The sequence below is a fragment of the Poromitra crassiceps genome (assembly GCF_964638095.1).
Source record: "Poromitra crassiceps genome assembly, chromosome: 16".
Classification (NCBI taxonomy): domain Eukaryota; kingdom Metazoa; phylum Chordata; class Actinopteri; order Beryciformes; family Melamphaidae; genus Poromitra; species Poromitra crassiceps.
This window is the reverse complement of record NC_139645.1, coordinates 8,262,204-8,284,647: the sequence shown is the minus strand read 5'-3', so window position 1 is coordinate 8,284,647 and position 22,444 is coordinate 8,262,204. Positions and strand designations below refer to the sequence as shown.

At 43.6% G+C, this 22,444-nt stretch overlaps 1 protein-coding gene and 1 pseudogene across 2 annotated transcripts in view; one reads left to right on the top strand and one right to left on the bottom strand.

Moving 5' to 3' along the window:
• Positions 1-2,077: 2,077 nt before the first annotated feature.
• Positions 2,078-15,034, bottom strand: LOC310791209 (inactive serine protease PAMR1-like; the record flags this gene model as incomplete). Its single annotated transcript, XM_083652889.1, has 11 exons — positions 2,078-2,668; positions 4,532-4,893; positions 6,263-6,489; positions 7,845-7,911; positions 8,437-8,592; positions 10,137-10,283; positions 10,925-11,035; positions 11,484-11,701; positions 12,984-13,098; positions 13,789-13,914; positions 14,905-15,034. The coding sequence occupies 11 exons, from the start codon at positions 15,032-15,034 to the stop codon at positions 2,078-2,080; spliced, it is 2,250 nt and encodes a 749-aa protein (XP_083509015.1).
• Positions 15,035-22,164: 7,130 nt separating this feature from the next.
• The window catches only part of LOC310791208 (enolase 4 pseudogene), a 1,743-nt pseudogene continuing 1,463 nt past the window's right edge, over positions 22,165-22,444 (top strand). Inside the window, exon 1 of the transcript in view lies at positions 22,165-22,444. This exon is cut by the window's right edge and continues 1,463 nt beyond it. The product of the transcript in view is annotated as an enolase 4 pseudogene (transcript).

Genomic DNA, 22,444 nt, shown 5'->3' with positions numbered 1-22,444 from the left:
TATCTATTTTAATCTCTCATTTTCCTTGTTAATCAGTCATAAACCTAACCATATAAAACAGAAACAAAGATGTATTCTCATGTCTTCTGTGAAGCACTTTATAACTCTTTTCCAAAAGTTCTTTATAAATAAAGTTTATTATAATGATTGCAAACAGTACAGTAGGTCACCCTGCCAACTAAACGTATAATCATCATTATTATTATTATGGGGTGGGGGGGAAGGGGACGGGGACGGGGACGGGGACGTGACGGGACAGGACGGGACGGGACACTTCCTTGCTATTAAAGATCTCCAAAAGAAGATTGTCTACCTGGTTTCAAAGAAAGGATTCCTTTGTGGTCGACTCTACCACAAAGGAATCCTTTCTTTAAAACGCTTCTCAGGTGAATGTGCAACTCACTCATCGCACACTTGTTTGAAATGAAGATAGCCTTAGCAGAGTAGTAGCAGTCAGCTGTACAATTTAAAAAACAAACAGTTCTTAAATCTTGAACATTGAATATTCAATAGTTAAATGTCCACACAAGAGGAACATCTTTTCTGCAGCTCACATGACTGAAATGGAGCAAGCAGGCCCGTAGCTACCATTGAGGACACCGAGGTCCCCCCCCCCCCCACCAAAGAAACAAAAACAAAAAACAAAAAAACAAATTAAATAGCCCCGGCCCCCAGATATATTCATCTGTCATTGATGTTTTAATGTGACAGTTGATCAGAAATGCAACAATTTGCTTCCTCTCTGTGTGCTATAGAAGGAAGAGGTCACCACAACATTCAGATTTTGCATTGAGGCTAGATTGGGGCTAGACTTTGGGGACAGTTCTATTGAAGTGAATGGGTAAGTAACTCCCCTGTAAGTGATGTTTGTGCAGATGGGCCATTGTATTTAATTGAGCAGTATTCTGCCATGTGACCTGTATGCAGAATATAAATTATATCATATGAGGAGACATTTATTTTTTGTATCATTTTAAAGCAACAGCACAGTAAAGAGGATATTAATCTAACATGATGTATGTAGTTCTTTATAGATCTAGCCTCTTCATTTTGCTCTGAAGCATTTTACTTTAAAATGGACAACATTTTCTATCCGGGGGGCACAGCCCCCCCTGGGCCTGCCCCCCACGCCGCGCTAAAATGACCTCGGTATTTCTCAAACCCTGGCTACGGGCCTGAGAGCAAGTAGCCTACATAGCCTATAGTAGAAAACCATGTAGGCGAACAGTCAAACAGAGCACACATCATGTGGTTATTAATGGTATCACATCTCCCTTAATAAAGTCCAGCATCACTGAGCGAGTTGGAATCCTGATGGTGCAAATTGACTGCAGTAAGAAATACGGTGAAAGTAGGCGGAAAAAATCAGGTTTACAGCAGATCTCACCACTAAATATTAGGGGTGTCACAATATATCGTCCCACGAAATTTCGCGATAGTAAAACGTCACGATATGTATCGTTGAGATGAAATCTCATATCGTGAAAAAAAAAAAAAAAAAAAAATTTTTTTTTTTTTTTTTTTTTTCAAAAGTAGACAAAGAAACGTCTTTGTTTGTTGAAGTTCAATGTGTGGAAAGTAGTTCAGTTGAACAAGTCTCTGAAGAGACACATGAGAAGTTATACAGGAGAGAAACCATTCAATTGAGTTTCTGGCAAAACTGTTTACTTGACAGGAAAAACTGAAGATGCATAAAAAATAGACTAAGAAAAGTCTTGTTGTTTGAGTTTGAAGAAAAACTGAAGATGCATAATGATAATTTATACTGCTGAGAAACCTTTTAGTTCAAAGTAAATCTAAGTGACGGTGTAACTCATTCTATTTCAAGATAAGCCTTATCTCCAATCTCATGTTTTTTCTAGTTGTTATTGTAATAACAATTTCCCACAACAGCATGTTTTGTATTTGTGCATTTCAAATAAAATACTACTTTTCCAGTCATATATTGTCATTATTCAAGTTTAAAAAAATATTGTTAAAATCGTATCGTATCGTATCGTTATCGTGAACCCAGTATCGTGATACGTATCGTATCGTGAACTGAGTGTATCGTGACACCCCTACTAAATATATATATCTACTTTATGTTCTCCGCGATCCAGTCTCGGAAGTTGGCTATTCGTGTCTGACCTGTGTGAGTCTCTCTCTCGTGGCAGTTCCTTTCCTCATAGTTAAAACTTTCCAAGCCGTGCAGCTGCCAGACAGCGCTGGAGGCTTCCCGAATCTCATGGCTTGACAAAGCGCTGCTTGTGGAGGAAGCCACAGATGGTATGACTGTGATGCCTGGAACAGCGAGACAAGGGCTGCCAGGCCTGGACGCTCTCCTAATGACACACAGCACATTGTCACTAATCACTGTGGTATGTGCCGCTCCTCCGTGAGCGAACGCTCGCTCGCATTGCGCAACGTCGCCCAGCTCCACAAGTTGAGTCTGGCCCGAGTGGGTGTAGTAGTAGTGGCTGCTTGGCCCAGCGCCCTTCTGGTCTTGAGGTGCTAGCATCCATCGCGCAGTGTAGGCCTCCGTGGCGGTCACCTCGCCGCCTTGCATTGTGGGTAGGCACACCGGCGACACGCGCTCGCTGATCTTGGCCTTGTCGGCTAGCTTGAGCACGGCCAGGTCGGAGTCCGGTGAGGAGAAGAAATCGGGATGCACGACAATACTTGAGACCTGGTGAGGCAGACAGAGAGAGTGAGAGGGCATTTACACCTGGCATTAAGATGTGTTTTCTTCCATCAGATTGCAATCAGATTGCGCTTGACCACATTAGCCTGATCTCATTTACACCTGGCGTGTTAACATGTGCTTTTTCCTTATCCAGATCACATCCAGATCACTTATTAACACCCAAAATGGGTGTCCTCTCAATCCGCATACAGTTGCTGTATCCAGATTGAGAGGACACATTGCATTTACACTTGTGTTCAATCAATGTGTACACAATGCGTCCCTGACCACCTCCGGAGGTGGTTTGGCGGCCGATCAGATTGCAATCCGTCTTCAATGTGTCTTGGGGGCGTTTACACCTGGCATTTCAAGTGGTCAAGCACAATCTGATTGCAATCTGATGGCAGAAAACGCATGTTAACGCCAGGTGTAAATGCCCCGTGAGTGAGTGAGGAAATGGATGCAACTGGCAGCCTAGCAGGCAAAATAGTAGCTACACGAATTACTTGAGAGAGCTTGATCTTGTTTCGGTTGATGTGCCCACTTTTGACGCTGCAGAAACGTCTGTCAAGATCAATGCAGTACGCCTCCGGTTGCTCAAATATTTCAAACTTCAAACATATACGGAAGGAAGCATAATGCATTCACTTGGGAGAAAGAATTGAACTGTTTTTCTGAATTAATGAGATAAGAAAAGTTTTTATGGGAGGGGGAGAAAAATGTGCTCTGTTTTTCAGAGCAGCATTTTTTTCTCCCATGGAAACTTTTATCAGAATTCTGAGATAATTGTCTTCCGAAATTCTGAAAAAACAGGGCAATTGTTCTCTCTCTCTAGTGAATCCGTATATTTGCACCCGTGTCTGGCAGGACCTTATAGCAAAGCTGTAAGTGCACAACTTCTCCCCGCACCGACGACTCATGAGCATTGTGCACTCGCTTCATCCAAAACTGACAATCTATCAGGAGATTTACCGTTTAGAAGATTCAGAATCGTTTGAGATGAATGCTTCGATCAGCATCCCATCTTCTGTTTGGTAGACTTTGCATTGGTTTAAACAAGACATTTAATAATCAGTCAATGATGTGGATTAGCCGAATTATAATTTGGGCTCCCCCTTTTGGTATGAAGCAATCACAAGAAAAAATAATTTACCACTTAATTATCACTCCTCCCACAGACTGGACCTCAGTTGGCAGTGCTGTGCGTCTTCAAAACATGATCAACTGATTAATCATATTTGAGGTGTAACTGCACAACTCTTTCTCAAGTTAAAGGGTGTAGGTGTGAAATATCACAACAGCCAAGATGTAGCCTGAGAAGACTAATATAATATGTACGCTTACAGAAAAAACACATGAGGTTCACATGTGTCCACGTTTCACCACATGTTCAATTTCACATGTGAAACCCATGGGAAGCGTGTGGTTTTGGAACATTTTCGCATGTGGAAAATACATGTGATAACATGTTTTGCCACATGTTGTATAGCAACATGTTTTCCACATGTGGAAAAACAACATTTACATGGGTTTCACATGTAATCACATAGGTTTCAAATGTGATCACATGTGAAATTGCACGTCTGCTAAATCATATTTGATCACATGCGATCACACGTGATTTTGCACATGTGATCACGTGATCACATGTGATTTTTGCACATGTGAAGTTCATGTGGTTTTTCTGTAAGGGTACGCTTCCCTTTTACAGCTGAAACTCTATTAGATACACATTGTATGATGCAACCCACCCACCACAGTGAAACCATTCTAGATTCACTCCTCTACGGATTCCACTAATTAGACAGGACCATTTTGGCAGTGGGGCTCTAACAGCCGAGGCAGTGTGGGGAGGAGGTTTTCTACCCGGAGGTGCTGCAGGCTTTTCGTCTGATCCTGGTTCTGTACTCCCATGACCACTCTGACATGGGCCGGGCTGAGCGTCTGCTGCTGCAGGCTTCCCGTCTGATCCTGGGTCTGTACTCCCCTGACCACACAGTGGGCAGCGAGCAGCACCCTGCGCTGGCCGATCAAAGCCCCACTGCAGGCCAGGCGCCAGAAGCCGGACTCCTCTGAGGCCCCCTGCTGGCCGGACACGCTCGGGACACGGCCCCTCCGGGTGTCGCCGCTGTGATCGGAGGGAGGCGAGCGGATGTAAATGGCGGCGTGCCACGGCCACCGAGTGTCTGTGAGCTGGTGTGCGCTGAAAGCGGTGAATTTGCCACACACTGTGGAGGAGAGGAGGAGGAAGGTGTCAGAAAGAGAGCGAGTGAGAGAGCGAGGCAGAGAGGTTCACAAGTCATTTTTTTTGCAAGTCCAAGTCACGTCTCGAGTCTTTGAGCTCGAGTCCAAGTCATGTCTCGAGTCTTTGAGCTCGAGTCCAAGTCACGTCTCGAGTCTTTGAGCTTGAGTCCAAGTCACGTCTCAAGTCTTTGAGCTCGAGTCCAAGTCACGTCTCGAGTCTTTGAGCTCGAGTCCAAGTCACGTCTCGAGTCTTTGAGCTCGAGTCCAAGTCACGTCTCGAGTCTTTGAGCTTGAGTCCAAGTCAAGACTCAAGTCTTTGAGGGGCAAGTCCAAGTCAAGTCTCAAGTCTTTGAGCTATATAGTGCAAGTGAAGTCTCAAGTCTTTGGTCACAAGTCCAAGTCAAGTCTTTGAGCTATATAGTGCAAGTCAAGTCTCAAGTCTTTGGTCACAAGTCCAAGTCAAGTCTCAAGTCTTTGAGGGGCAAGTCCAAGTCAAGTCTCAAGTCTTTGAGGGGCAAGTCCAAGTCAAGTCTTTGAGCTATATAGTGCAAGTCAAGTCTCAAGTCTTTGGTCACAAGTCCAAGTCAAGTCTCAAGTCTTTGGTCACAAGTCCAAGTCAAGTCTCAAGTCTTTGAGGGGCAAGTCCAAGTCAAGTCTCAAGTCTTTGAGGGGCAAGTCCAAGTCACAAATCTAAGTCCCCATCTGTGGAGAGAGGGATGGTTAAAGAAATTAACATTTGGTAACATCTTTAGAGACTGAAAGATGCTTGAATGATGTCATTTCTAAGGAATACTGAATACGTGTATCATGGTTAGCTCTTCTTTGTATTTCTGTATATTATTATTTGTTATTTTATTTGATAGAGAAAGCTTTGCAACACACTTCGTTGACTACAGCATCAGGCATCAAGTAGGGCACAAATGTATGTGAGCCTGGTGCAGGTTTTCACACTGAAAAAGCATTTTGAGAGCATATTATCAATATCATATCATATTAAATTGATGTCATGTCCTGTTGAAACAGGATGTTGGAGCAGGGAGGGATGATTAAAAAGTGTAAACCAATGGGATGTCAAATAGAGAGAGAAAGTGTTTCTTTGATGGGATTTAAAAAAAACAAGTGATGTTTTATTGGTTGGAATTGTACTATAACAGCACAGAGTTAACAGTTAAGGATGCACTGTTTTCCAGGAAGTAATGTGGTTTTGATATAAAACTACAAGACTATAACAATTTGTGTTCATTTCTTGGCATTTAGTGTTAAATTGATATTAAGTCTTTTTTCTTCATGGCAAGCAGCCAGGGTGAAACGGTCTGTCACTTGACGCCAGGTCTGAACCGCTGCTGCTCTCACCTGGTGAACAAGAGACATGACGCCCGTTCCACCTGCCAGTCTTCAGACAGGTGCGCCTGGAGCTGCCGCGGTGCTGGTAGAGCGGGGAGGCACACCTGTACTCAATGCTTGTGTGGAGTTGGTGAAAACCGCGAGGGAGCTCATCTGAGGCGGTGTATTGCGTCTCCGGCTGCTTATCCGATGCGTGCGGGTTGAAACCGGGTACCAGCAGATCGTATACCTTATACCTGGAGGAGACATGGAGTGTTTGGTGTGGACTCTTCCCCTGTGGCAAAGTGACAGTTTACTGTATGCAATGGCTCTTTATATACAGTACATGCACTTGGATGGCCCATGATCTGCAGGTATTCATCTGAATGAAAGACTAACGTTGATTCCTTCTCTCTGGTCTGGTTGAAGGTGTGCTACTAAGGGAATCAGTTCTTATGGGAAAACAAGTGTAAATTAAGGCACGTTTTGGATTTTGAGCTTCTACAGCGAAATAAAAGAGTACTGTACCTATTTAAAAAAAAATGTTGTAAGGTTGTTGGACATTCAGGGAAATTAAAACTGTAGCTAACACTGTTTTAGAAGTATGACACAATCAGAGATGCTCACAAGTAAAAAAAATTTGCAAGTCCAAGTCAAGTCTCAAGTCTTTGGTGACAAGTCCAAGTCAAGTCTCAAGTCTTTGGTCACAAGTCCAAGTCAAGTCTCAAGTCCCTATGGATGAGCGTTCTATCATCATCTGCTGCATGCCATCTGGTCTGCTTAGAACACTGCAGCTAAAACTAAGGAATTCAAAGCATGTACTGTATTATCCTCACTCCTTATCTATTAGAATACATTAGCAGCAATGATTAGAGATGACATTAATAGACATTTCAGTAATGTTAATGAACCTATATATATATATATATATATATATATATATATATATTGTATATGTACTCTATGTATACTGTATGTACATATATATAAAATAAAGAAAAATAAAGATTGTTCACAAGTCCTAAACCTTCAAGTCCAAGTCAAGTCTCAAGTCTTTGAGGACGAGTCTCAAGTCAAGTCTCAAGTCACTGTGTGTGTGTGTGTGTGTGTGTGTGTGTGTGTGTGTGTGTGTGTGTGTGTGTGTGTGTGTGTGTGTGTGTGTGTGTGTGTGTGTGTGTGTGTGTGTGTGTGTGTGTGTGTGTGTGTGACTTAAGTGTGACTCAATCTCAAGTCCAAGTCCCCATCCCTGTGACACATTAAAAAAGGAGTTGGTCTTTTGACACAACTTACGCCAAGAGGGTACCTCCCACTCCCAGTCATTTCACTAGTGTCTTGGCACTAGTTGAGTTTCAGGGGCATAGCAGATTGAGGGAAATTAATTACTCTTCTTAATCTATCACACAATTCATTTTGTGCACAGTTGCCTAGATACAAGGGGTGGCTCAACCTACCCCATTCTCCCCTTCAGTGTTTGGTTGGAAGGGGAAACTGAAGTCTCTTGAGTCCCGATGGAAAATTAACCATATTGACTTGATTGATTGATTGGTTCAAATTGGTTGGTAATTGGTTCAGTGGGCTAAAAAATCAAACACATAGCGCCGTCGCAACCTACCTTGATTTGAGAGGTGGCTTCACAACCCTTTGCCTCACAAGCTCAGAGACTTTGGGCTCTCGACAGGCTGCAGAGACAAACCAATCAGCTGATTATTAGTGCACCAGAATCAGCTTGTGTCAGCAAATGAGAAAATATCTGTGTGAAACCTAGAACTACGCTATATAACCTGTAAGAGTACAAATTAAAGAGCCATGTTAAAGTAACAATCTCGGAGATTTCCGTTTTGTTCTCTTTGGCGACACCTATGGCGATGAGCGGCAATTGCAGGTGAGATCCAAACAGTGTTGGATTATCTGTGACACCACAGACACCCGGTGAAAATGCAAATCTTTGAGATCATCACTTTAATAATAATTAATAATTCAGAACAATTAGTCATCCAGATTTAGAAACAAACAGTCTGCTTAGTGTACAGTACACTCATCACGCGGTTTCCCATATCAATCAAAACAGGACACCTGCCAGGTAAAGTGGAGTGTGACGTGTCACAACATTTTCAGCAGTCCCAACACTGAAATGGGAAAAAGTAAGCTACTTGGCGCCTGATAGCGTGTCCCCAGTCGTAATGCATTTTTGAAAACAAGTCTACCTCTCACACACTTGGGCGGTCTGCTGCTCCAGGATGCGTTGGAGAGGCAGGTACTCCGCTGGTTTCCACTCAGAAGGTAGGAGTTCTTACAGAAGAACTCAATCGTCTGCGTACCTCCAACCGTGTCGGCAACACGTTTGTAGTGGCCGTTAAGCACTTTGGGTGGAGGGGCACACCGGGCCCTCCTTAGATGGCCTGTGTGTGTGTCTGTGTGTGTGTGTGTGTGTGTGTGTGTGTGTGTGTGTGTGTGTGTGTGTGTGTGTGTGCGTGTGTGTGTGTGTGCGTGTGTGTGTGTGCGTGTGTGTGTGTGTGTGCGTGTGTGTGTGTGAGTGTGTGTGTGTGAGTGAGTGAGAGGGAAAGGGGGGAGAGGGAGAGAGAGGGAGTATATAGAGTAAGACAAGACAAGACAAAAATGAGAGATGAGATGAGAGAAGTGAGGTGACACGAGGTAAAGAGGAAGAACAGGAGATGAAGATGGGAGGAGAGAAGCTAAAAGCTACTCCCATAAATACCTTCTTTTTCTGGTACAGGAACAGCAAAAAAAAAAGAAAAAAAAGCACAAAGCACTCGTTAAAACAACCACACTGGCCACGAGCCACTCCAAGTTCCATTAGGCAGACAGAGAGGAGAGAGTAAGTAGAGGAAGAGAAGACAAGACAAGAATAGAAAATAAGAGAGATACATGAGGTGATATGAGGTAGAGGGGGGGATGAGAGAGGAAGACGGAGCTGACAAGCAGAGGAGAGGAGAGGAGGAGGAGGAGGAGAGGAGAGGAGAGGAGAGGAGAGAGGAGAGGAGAGGAGAGGAGAGGAGAGGAGAGGATAGGAGAGGAGAGGAGAGGAGAGGAGAGGAGAGGAGAGGAGAGGAGAGGAGAGGAGAGGAGAGGAGAGGAGAGGAGAGGAGAGCAAATACATGATGGACACACAGAAGCTAAAAGGTAATGGCTCAAACTACCCCCATAAAAGTAACATAAAAACAAAGCAGAAACCACCTGGTAAAGACACCAAAAACAAAGCAGAAACCACCTGGTAAAGACAACAAAAACAAAGCAGAAACCACCTAATAAAGACAACAAAAACAAAGCAGAAACCACCTGGTAAAGACACCAAAAACAGCAGAAACCACCTGGTAAAGACACAAAAAACAAAGCAGAAACCACCTGGTAAAGACACAAAAAACAAAGCAGAAACCACCTGGTAAAGACACCAAAAACAAAGCAGAAACCACCTAAAGACACCAAAAACAATGCAGAAACCACCTGGTAAAGACACCAAAAACAAAGCAGAAACCACCTAAAGACAGCAAAAACAAAGCAGAAACCACCTGGTAAAGACACCAAAAACAAAGCAGAAACCAGCTGGTAAAGACAACAAAAACAAAGCAGAAACCAGCTGGTAAAGACAACAAAAACAAAGCAGAAACCACCTAGTAAAGACAACAAAAACAAAGCAGAAACCACCTAAAGACACCAAAAACAAAGCAGAAACCACCTGGTAAAGACACCAAAAACAAAGCAGAAACCACCTAAAGACAGCAAAAACAAAGCAGAAACCACCTACTAAAGACAACAAAAACAAAGCAGAAACCACCTAGTACAGACAACAAAAACAAAGCAGAAACCAGCTGGTAAAGACACCAAAAACTACCTTTAGCTTTAGCACAAGTAGGCACTAAGCCACTCCAAGTGCCATTAGGCAGACAGGTCCTTTGCTGGGGTCCAGTCAGTTTGTGAGGCGGGTGGCACCGGTAGCGTACAGATATGAGCTCCTGCCCCGGTCCATGAACTGGCACGATGTAGCCGTTCACCGGCTCATCTGGAGGGTCACAGGCCAGACTGCCGACAGCTGCTGTGGAGAAATGTTCTGGCTGTGATAGATTGAAAACGTTGGCTGTATTACAGTGCAGAGGTGTGACCAACTGTAGGCCTACTCAAGTCCCAAGTCAGTCTCAAGTCTTCTGGGGGGATCCCTTCATAGATAGAACTCAGACTAGAAGATGGAAAGGAGTGTACGAGTTGACAATTCAGTCAGTCTATCAGGCTAGTATGGAGTAACTTTATGGTATTCTCCCCATTGTGGAACTCTAAATAACCAGTCCCCACTGAGTTCTGTTGCTATGGAGTTGCTGGCAGCCTGTGTGTTACAGTATGTGGACAAAGAAACCTGTGCTTCAGCTGGCATGAGGGTGAGTTAGGCAAGATAATGACAGCATCTTAATTTTGGGTGAACTATTCCTTTAAGTGTATGATACACATATTTTCCCTAGAACCCCCTCACAACCATTCAAGGACCTAACAGCTGTGCAGAAATATGTCATCAAGTTAGCAAGTCTATATGGGAAAAGGAAGGAACATACAGTAGAGATTAGACTAATTGGAGATGGATTCAAATAGGCCTATCAGAGAGTGGAGCGTGTACGAGAGTGAGAGAGAGAGAGAGAGAGAGAGAGAGAGAGAGAGAGAGAGAGAGAGAGAGTGTGTGAGACTGACCTGTCTTCTCACACCGTGGCCCTGTGAATCCCACTGCACACACACAGCGGAACGAGTGAACAGGATCCAGGAAGCAGGTACCGGCATGGAGGCAGGGGGAGGGGCTGCACACTGTGTTGACAGAGAGCAGAGTAGCATCAAACAACATATCATTAGATCATATGCATCATATACTGTACACCAAAAGATACTTATCTCATGGTAAATAAGGTTTACATTGCATAAGAATTTCATGCATTGGGGAAAAAATACACTGCAAGCAAAAAGTTTTAATTTTAATGTCAACTGACCCAAAATATGAATAAGCACTTCTTCTTTTTCATCTACAGTATATCAAGTTATTATGGTAAACAGGATATTATTATCCCTTTCAATGAATTCCACAGAGGAAATAATCTGGATTCTTTACTACCACATACTGTGTGTGTGGGGGTGTGTGCGCGCACGTGTAATCCATCCATCCAAAACATGTTCTAATTTGCATAATCTTAAAAGGACTGTAGCAATGATATTTAAACACACGTGTCAATTGCATTGTTAATGCAATTATTATACCTGCCTGAACTCTCCTGAAAAGTCAGAACAAAGCCATCGAAATTGTTGTAGCCATCGGAGACAAACAGGACGTGCAGGGTGTTCCCGGAGCTTTTGACTGGACGAGGCGGCTGATCCCCACAGAACCGACCAATCACGGGGGAGCTCATACTGTCACCGTCGCGCAGCTCGATGTAGTCGTATCCACAGTTGTGGTCAGGCTCCAGACTGAGCATTTGAAACCTGCAATGCAACCAAACAAGAAGGTTGTGTCTGAGTAATTTCCACAATTAACACTTGTATTTATTTATTTATTTATTTATTTATTTATTTATTTATGTATGTATGTATGTATGTATGTATGTATGTATGTATGTATGTATGTATTTATTTATTTATTTATTTATTTATTTATTTATTTATTTATTTATTTATTCGTTTGTGGCTCCGCAGGGGAGCTGAGTGAGAACTGAGAGCTCACTTCCTCCATTCTGCACACTTTCACTAATCAGGCAATCAGAGAAACCCTTTTTCTCGGTGGTAGCACAGACCCCTGTGGGGTCAAAGGTCGTTACCGATCTAATTTTGGACGGTCAGGTCAGATTTAGGTCAGGTAGAAGACGAGATCCACTAAGTGGAAGTGGTGCAGTGCTGCTGCGTTCCTGCTGTGGACAGATATATGTCAGTTTGGTCTCCATAATAGTTTTCACAGACTGGAGATGTTTTTGACAAACCCTGTTTTCGACTCACTGTTTTTGGCACGGCAAGAGGAGCTCGTTCGGAGCTCGTTCTTTCAACTGACAGCTGACTCTGGAGTCAATATTGTCTGTGAGTTCAACTGCTACAGGTGTCTAATAAGAGACGTGTGAGCTTCTCATGCCTTATGTCTGACTGCCTATAACTATATCCACTCTGCTTTTAAGTCCTCAGATGACAGAGCAGTGCAGAGGCAGAGATGATCTCCACTAAGGCAGCTCTCAGTGGAAAAGTGATTTCCAGCAGACATAAAGAAAACATGATCCTTTCTTATAGAGCTGCGGTCTCAAACCCAGCGCCACGGAGAGGTGATTCTGCACCTTTTCTCTGTAGTCTTTGGTTGGAGCGAAAACCTGGAGAGACCTCACATGGTTTGAGGCCGTTCTACAGGTTCTTTTTAAGCAGCGCACTTCTAGAAGTGACTATGTGTCACTTATAGATGTGTGTTGGATGGGGGTCATCTAGGCCCCTCCCCCTCCGGTTCATACAAGGAAGTGAAAGTGGAGACAAGGCGGCGCGGTCCCAAGCCACACACGCACGCACACACACACACACACACACACACACACACACACACACACGCACGCACGCACGCATGTACACAAACACACAGGCACACACACATACATGTGCACGAACACGCACACGGGTCCGGCATGCGCAAAACTGCACCGACCTCTTACTTCAACACCTGGGTGTGATTTGTCTTGTTTGTAACATTGCTTTTCCTTTCTAGGTATCTGACTTGAAAAGCTTTGAAGGGACCCACCGAAGCTGCATGCTGTGTCCCCGCTGCACCTGCACCCTCCACTCACAGCGGGCGTTGGTCGGGTAACTTTCCAGAGCCACGACACCCTGAGAGCGCTGGACGACTCCTCCACACGCTAACCAAAGCACAGGTGTCATTATTTTCACATAGTAAGGGTATACAGTACATTCCTGTGAAAGATGACCATGAATTTAATTGAACACTTTTTTTTGTGTTTCAAGTTGGGATCAGCAAAAGGGCAGACAACTTTCAGAACAAGTGCAAAGTCCATGGTCATTCATCAAAAAACAAAAAAAACAAAACAAATAAACAAATAAATAAATAAATAGATAAATCAATCAATCAATCAATCAATCAATCAATCAATCAATCTTCCAAAGTCAGTTTTGTCAGTCCTCACTACAAAAAGGGACCAGTGTTAGGGTTATAGTTAGAATTAGGGCTAGCTGAGACTAGGACTAGTTTGACTAGTGAGACTAGTTTATCGAATGAGTGTAGGTGAATGAAATATCCTCACACACAAGCAATAGCTGTGTGTTGGAGAATAATCACAATTTGTATAGAAGTCTGACCCCATGTATTACTTGTTCAATGCATAACACATCCTTTAGTGAAGCATTAGTAGTGTCAGGCTATTAGCCACTTCGAAAGGAATTGTTTACAATTATCTGTAATAATCTAAAAAGAAAATCACGTCAGCTATGGTGCCACACCCATTTACATAAAGATAATTGTAGAGATGCAGCCGGATTCAGAATATAGCGTCCAAATGCCTTCATAAAAACAACAGGAATATGGAACTCACTCTTGCAGTCCCCTCCGCTCCAGCCTTGGCGACACTCAGTACAAAACCTCCCTCTGACGAAGAAGTCGTCGTTGGCCTTCCACGTGCCGTTGTGGCACGTCTTGCAGTTCTCAAAGAGACTGCAACCTGGCAGGCAGAGAGACAGAGGTGAGTCAAAGAGACTGCAACCTGGCAGGCACAGAGACAGAGGTGAGAGTGAGTTTGACAGGAGATGGTCTGTTGACCCCTTTGAAGAGTGGAGGAGCGCAGGGCTGAATTCTGATCGTTATTATTGTAATATAAAAATGTGTCATGTACTATATCACTTCCTAGGCTAGATCCAGTCTGGGACAGAGCGTCAATATTTTGTTTCCGGTGTAGAACGGATGTCCGTGCCACGACTTCCGCCTCCAACGCTGTTTACAGTCCAATAGAGACAATGCGGAGCGCGTCGTCATTCAGAAGCCACGGCCAAAACGGGGGAAAACAAACCCCCCCCCACAATCCTGACGTTCTCCTATGTCGCGTGCATGGTCGCGTGTTGCACACAAAGATCGTATATACGGAACATGAACACTCCAACTTACTTCACTGACAGCTAGATCCACATTTTTCTTCTCGCCAATTCTCAATGGCTTCCTTGTTTTGCTCAGGAGTACAAAAAAAAATTAACTGGCGATTTTTTTTACATTTGTTGTCCACCACACAACAGCTTTTAGCTATGTTTAATTCAAGGAAAATGACGCTGGCGTATGGAAGTGAACGGAGAGCTTTCCCGCGTGATGGGCGTGGCCTATTTCATGCAGCGTCTCTATGACCGCGGCGCACGGAAGCGGAAGTCTTGGCGAGGACGTCCGCTCTACACCGGAAACCCATAAATATCAGCCGTCTGTCCCAGACTCTTATTAGTCGTCAGACTGATAGACTCATGGCGTCCCAGATTGGTATAGAACAAGAACTGTCGTATTATCATGAGCAGTGATAGCACCATGGTTTAACAGACAAAGTAAAGAGTGCTGCGCCAACAGAAAATATAAGCTCCGCCCACACGGTTTGATTGACAGGTTATAAGTGCAGTGCAGAAACACCACAGCAATGCACTAAAGATCATGTGACCAAAATGAAGTGGGCGTGTACCTGGGTGGTAGATGCAGGGGTCACACTGGTCCAGAGCGTTGCGGCAGCAGGGAACGGTGTAGCCCACGCGGGAGCCTTGTGACGGACAGCGGCACTGGATCAGGTGGTACTCACAACATGGCCGACACATGCTGCTCCACTCCCAGCTCGGACAGTTGTCTCCTCCCACTGCTCTGGAGTCTAAAGAAAGGGCATATATATATATATATATATATATATATATATATTCTGAAACGCTTTAAAGTAGCTTAGACCACTCAAAGAACTTTCAAGATATCCCTTTTATTTTTATTTACTTGTCTGAAAAGAACATCAGCAGAGGTATCAAATCAAACATTAAGTTGACCTGATTCATTTCAAACGAGATAGTTTTTGTCTTTACTCTGCCTTCCGAGGCAAATGGATATAAATTAGCGTGGCAGATACTAATGTAATGTTACAGCAAGCAAGCGTGTCCTGATGAAACAGCTCAAGGCCTTCTCCTTCCTTCCCCTCTGCAGAAGAGCAGAAAACTAGTTTTGTCGTCTAATGAATCGAATTTAAAAACGTAGAGATGAAAAATGAAATGCAGAGGAAAACATGGCAGAGAGGACCGCAACATCCTTTGTAAACACCAAAGTTCCTTTAACTTGTTTTCTAATAACAAACAGACGCACGTTAACTCAGACAGCATGATGCCACTGAGTCGCCGTTCGCACCAATCGAAATGAACGCGTGGATCTTGACTTGGCCCAGAAAGATCTGCATAATTGTGGTCAAAGTTAATTTAGCAGAAGACATAGCTACACATTTCTGCTATTAGCACAACCCCGTAGTCTGACTGATGACTGTTTGATGCCAAAATGCCACCACACACGATGGCTCCCTCCCTGTAGTGAACATAGGCTACCAGACTTCAGGATGACTGGACAAACTGCACTGTTGCCAATTTGGTCAGGCATAATTAATTCCCTCTGGGAAACTTAAAACACAACTACTCACAGGCCCACTGAATATGCCAGTTTTTGGTTCATGCTCCTACAGTATATCTTGAATGGTAGATATATTTGGGGGAGAGAGAGAGTCGAGAGAGAGAGTCAGGGTCAGTCAGAAGGCCAAGTCGTGCGGCGCGCAAGGCCCGACCGAGCTGGGAAGCGTCAGCCGCAACGCAAGTAGGGGGGTCAAGATGGAAGGCCCGACCGAGTTGGGAAGCGCCAGCCGCAAGTAGCCATAAGTCGTTAAAAAGATCGAAGGCCAGAAAAGTACAATCAACTACCGGTGCCCGCAGATCTCAATTAACCTCCGGTAATCAGATCTTCCTTTTGGGGGATCTCCTAGCCTAAGCAGATGCCCTCCTCTTGCCTCAAGAGCAGCGCCACTGGCTAATGGAGTCATGCGCCAAAGTATTTGCCATGCATGCCGATTGCTAAATAAAGTTTGTTAAATCCTACCAACTGGCCTCTCATGATTGAAGTGAGGTCTCTAGACCATAGTTCAAGCAGAAGGCCATTTGTGCATAATCTAATCCGATCACCCCTGACGTCAATCAAGTTCTAGTATGACGTGGTCAGTCAAAGTCTTAGTATGACGTCCGTAATGACGTCAGATATGACGTCAGTTAATTCTCATATATATAGCAAGGGTTCTACGTCACCTCTCTCTCTCTGGCCGATCATAACAGCAGCAGCTTCACGGCAGTCCATCTCCCTTGAGCCGTCCTCCGGAGCGTTGTTTTGCCCCACCCACCTCCCCAGTCCGCCACCAACGAGTCGTGACTCCTGATCCCCCACGGGGGGGGGGATCTCCTAGCCTAAGCAGATGCCCTCCTCTTGCCTCAAGAGCAGCGCCACTGGCTAATGGAGTCATGCGCCAAAGTATTTGCCATGCATGCCGATTGCTAAATAAAGTTTGTTAAATCCTACCAACTGGCCTCTCATGATTGAAATATGTTGATGGACAAAAACAGTGTACACATAGACACAATGTACAATATTACTGTCTGTTTTTTATTTTTTATTTAACCTTTATTTAACCAGGAAGTCACGTTGAGGTTGAAACCTCTTTTACAAGTGAGACCTAGCCAAGACAGGGTCAGCAATGTGAAAAAACGTAACATGACAACATCAAGTTACAGACACACAGCAACATAGATGGGACTAAAACAAAACATTAACAGGACTGCATAAATCACAACACAGCTACAATAGTTACAACGAAAGCACCTAAAAGGGTAACGCTTTAGAATACAGCCCGCAAATAAGCATGTAGTTAGAGTATAACAACGGGGTTTAGGGCTGTAGTTATAGTCTAACTACGGGGTTTAAGGAGTGAATTATAAGATCTGTACTTATAGTCTAACTACGGGGTTTAAGGAGTGTAGTTAGAGTATAACAACGGGGTTTAAGGAGTCTAGTTAAAGTATAACAACGGGGTTTAAGGAATCTAGTTAGAGTATAACAATGGGGTTTAAGGAGTCTAGTTAGAGTATAACAACGGGGTTTAAGGAGTCTAGTTAGAGTATAACAACGGGGTTTAAGGAGTGAAAAAATACTTTAACTAGAGGGTAACAAGATCTGTACTTATAGTCTAACTACGGGGTCGCGGGCTGTATTATGAAGCAGGGGACAAATGTTTGTACTTATAGGCTAATTACGGGGTACCACACTGTACTTACAGGGTAACTACGGGGTTTAAGGAGTGTAGTTAGAGTATAACAACGGGGTTTAAGGAGTGTAGTTAGAGTATAACAACGGGGTTTAAGGAGTCTAGTTAGAGTATAACAACGGGGTTTAAGGAGTCTAGTTAGAGTATAACAACGGGGTTTAAGGAGTGTAGTTAGAGTATAACAACGGGGTTTAAGGAGTCTAGTTAGAGTATAACAACGGGGTTTAAGGAGTGTAGTTAGAGTATAACAACAGGGTTTAGGGCTGTAGTTATAGTCTAACTACACTCCTTAAACCCCGTTGTTATACTCTAACTACACTCCTTAAACCCTGTTGTTATACTCTAACTAGACTCCTTAAACCCCGTTGTTATACTCTAACTAGACTCCTTAAACCCAGTTGTTATACTCTAACTACACTCCTTAAACCCTGTTGTTATACTCTAACTACACTCCTTAAACCCCGTTGTTAGACTATAACTACACTCCTTAAACCCCGTTGTTATACCATAACTAAACCCTGTTGTTATACTACAACTACACTCCTTAAACCCCGTAGTTAGACTATAAGTACAGATCTTGTAATTCACTCCTTAAACCCCGTAGTTAGACTATAACTACAGCCCTAAACCCCGTTGTTATACTCTAACTACATGCTTATTTGCGGGCTGTATTCTAAAGCGTTACCCCTAAAAGCAACGACATTATGTTACAATGTAGATAAAACAACTAAAATTACAATGGCTACAGTGAAATAAAAGGGCAGCAATATTTAATTGTAAAGTAGCCACTTCCTTAATTCTAAGTTTAAAATCGCAAGGAGATAAGGGTCTCGAGTTTGAGTTTGGCTTGCAGATCATTCCAGGACCAAGGGCCATAGTAGAACAGACTTGCTTTACCAGCCTCTGTTCTGACAGGAGGCACTTTGTATTGAAACCAACGATGTGACCTAAGGTTATGGGTGGTTTCCAAGGGTGTAAACTTACGGTTTAAATAAGAGGGTAATTTACCTGAAATAATCTTGTAAACTAAAATGTACCAGTGTTGAAGCCTGCGCAAAGTAAGAGATGTCCATCCTACCATGCTGTACAGGGTGCAATGATGGGTCCTGAAACCAGAGTTAGTTACATACCTCAATGCTGAATGATACAGAGGATCAAGTTTGGACAAGATGGAGGCTGAGGCAAACCTGTATATATTATCACCAAAATCAATCTGAGAAAGGAAAAGTGCAGTAACTAAGCGTTTTCTCGAAACCATGGAGAAACAGGACTTAAGCCTGTACAGAAAACCTAACCTTTGTCCTGTTGTTCCACTGTATTTGCCTTGTTTTGCACTGTCCCTTTTATGTGAAAAAAGTTTAAAATGCCAAAACAAGTTCCTATATGTTACATAACATAATGGTGAATAAATGATATCTGATTCTGATTCTGATTCTGATTAAAGTGAATTTTAATTTCTTCACGAGGTGGTGTAAAGTGGGTGGGTGGGAGAGGCTCACAAGTCCCAGCAAATAAAGTCAAAGTTAGCACAGTGAGAAAATATATATGATCGGAGTATTGAATATTAAATAATCTGATCATAGGTTTCATTCTACCCACAGGCAGTCATCCAGTAAGGTCCAAAGACATGTAGGTCAGGTGAACTGAAGACTCTAAATGACCTATTGAGTGTGATTGTGTGTAGTATGGCATAGATGTATGTGATCTAGAAATATATGATGTAGTAAACTATGTATATGAAGTATATACATATAGGATATATGTGTATATGTAGTGTATGTATGTGGTAGTATAGGGCTATAATGCTAAATCAAAGGTAAAATTCTCCCAGATGCTGCATCATAAAATATATATGATTTGTCCGTCATTGGCATGAAAAACATTGACAGTCTAAGTCATGATCATAAAATGCTGTATAGCAGTAATAACCCCTATTACCTGTTCCAGATTGAGGCATTTACAGCCTGTGGCTTTTCAAAGCATGAATGACACAAAAGCCCATTATGACTCACTCTCATGAAATAACTGTCCCCTTACTCTGCAATAAAAACGTGGAGAAAATGTGTTTGTTCAAATGGCCCCACTCTCTCCGAAAGAAGCGGCCAAGTGATATAGATTCTGGCTCAATGTTCTCCACAGCAACAATATTCAATCAGTGCAATCATGATGCTTTTGACTTACCATGTGGCCAGGCTGTTGCACAAAGGCAGAGCATCAGGAGGAGGCAGCATCGTTTGGAGTCCAGATGAGGAGCGGGCATCGGTTCCTGCTTTGTGAGCAGCGCCAACTGGCACGACGTAGCCCGCATGTTCGAAAGCCAAGCTCACTGAACTGTCAAGCTCCAAAGCAATAGCACACGATTAGCACTACGGCGTTACCTGCAGATCTCCCCTGTGTGTCTTGCTCAAAATGTGACGTAGTAGGATGGAGCGCTCTCATATCTTAGCGCATTGGATAAAGATCTGTAACCCTTTGGCTCCAACATGTTTTCATTGGCAAAAATTTGTGTTTTCTCTGGAAAAAGTTCAGCTCACACCAGCACGAGGTCTTGCAAGCCGCTCCAGTGTCTCTCTCTCTTGCTGCTGTATCGAAGACTCCGGAAGGCGTGCCAAGCTCTGACTAAGTAACAGGGGGAAATATTTATTGGGGGGGGGGGGGGAGGATGTGGAAAATACATTTGGGGGAAAAGTGCAGTCATGTTAAATGAAGAAAACAGAGAAGAAGAAATTCCAGAGAGAGAAAATTTCCACTTGTCAGTATCACAGTGGGAGATCTCAAGGAGAGTTAATTAGGCCCGCTGTGAATCACCAGGCTGCAGCGTAGAGACAGGTGAGAGGAAATACAATATTTCTTTCCACAGACTTTTAAAGTTGTGCGCGCCGTTAATATACGTGATTCATCGTGCCAACTGTGAGGATGACTAATTCCATATCAAAGCTGTCATGCTTGGCACGACGATGTCGAACCAGTGGGAAGGCCGATAACAGATGTCGTTTCAAATGAGACAGCCCAGTGTTTTGATATCTCTCTCTCTCTCTCTCTCTAGATTTGCCAGGAGCATCGGAGGAGACTCGTCACATCTTCAGACCCAAGCGTTCTTTTCCATGACGTAAGTCGTTACCTAGGAGGTTCCTGTGTTTTGATGTCTGCTTAGCTTCTTCATGACACCGCGTTAAGGACAGAGTGAACACTCAAGATTGATATCACACGATCTCAACTGTTTTTCTCCCTCTCAATGTAGTATATGTGCATATCAAATGTATTGAGGATTTTGTGGATTGCAATGGGCCTCTGGGGAATCTGCTTTTAGCTGGCTAACTAATGCAGAAGAAAGGTGATATTTCCCACAACACTGATGCTAAATCATCTTGACAGGTACGTAGATCTTCTCCACTGGATAATTCATATCACATTGTCTCAATTTAGCTCTTGCTGCTGGCCATGCCTTTGGCATATAAAGAGCCAAAGTGAACGTCGCTTCCTGCTTCAGCACCGTACCAGAGATTTTCATCCGCCATTTATTTTCCCATAGACATTTCGTAAAATGCTTATAAAAATAGTTTTACTTGGCCAAACCAAACGGCCCAGCTATATTTAGAATCGGTAGAGACCATAGAACATTAATTTCACTGTGACCAAGACTTAAAAAAACATTGTAGGTTTTTTTTTCCGGAATCTTTTACGTTTTGGTCGGAGTGAAATGTGATGTGATCTCTCCTGTTTCTAAATATATCTGAACCGTTTGGTTTGAACAAGTAAAACTATTTTTATAAGCATTTTACGAAATGTCTATGGGAAAATAAATGGCGGATGAAAATCTCTGGTACAGTGCTGAAGCAGGAAGCGACGTTCACTTTGGCTCTCTATAGTCAAAGTTATCCAGGTCCACTGTGGGACTTCCCTCATTATAGTATAGTGCCCATTTATGATGGCAGACAGTTCTGACCTTGGAAATAATGTAAATTTATTAGAAAAGGAAAAAAATGGTAGATCCGTGTTCCTCAAAGTGGGGTCCGGGGACCACCAGGGGTCCTTGAGAGGCTTGCAGGTGGTCCCCATATAGCAAATTCATGAATTGTTCAACTTCAGCATTAGCCTATTTCTCTATGCGAGAGAGCATTCAGCCGACACACAATTGCTCGAGTGCATTGTGCACTTATGACATCACTGGTGATATCACAATGTCAAGAGTGACTTTCCAGATGGCAGCGCTTCATCTGCCATGCTGAAAAGGTGATCGGATGCAGCCTGCCGTCCCTTCAGGACCTTCACACCACCGGGGGGAGGCTGATACGGTCTCGACCCTCACAACCAGGCCGTGAACTGAGGCCCTCCCCCCTTGGCAGAAAACTGAGGGGCTGGGAGATCGAGGCAGAGCTGCTCGCCACAAGGTTAGCCCCCCACAAATAAGGACTTTATCACTGGGAACTTTGTCACTCGAGCAATGATGATGTCATCAGTGATGTCACTCGAGCAATTGTGATGTCATCAGTGTGTGATGTCATCAGTGATATCAACAGAGATGTCACTCGAGCAATTACAATCTTATATACTATAATAGGGTGACCGGCTACCTACCCATACAGAAACGAAAGAGCCAGGAGAAACATCTCGACAATGTCTTACAAAGGACGTCAAGGACGTCTTTGCTGTGACAGTCAACAACCGTCAACAGAGGACCATGACTTCTACGAACTGAAAACTAAAGCCGCTGAATATTACCGGGGAAACGACGTCCCGCAGGTGATAGAGAAAGCCTTGAATGACCTGTTCTTCAAAGCGCCCGACGACATCTATGGCCACCTGGCAAATCACTTTACAAAACTGTCTGCACCAGCGACGATAAGCAAACTAAAGGGGAAGGAGGTTTACGACGCGAGGGGACAGCTCTCCGTCG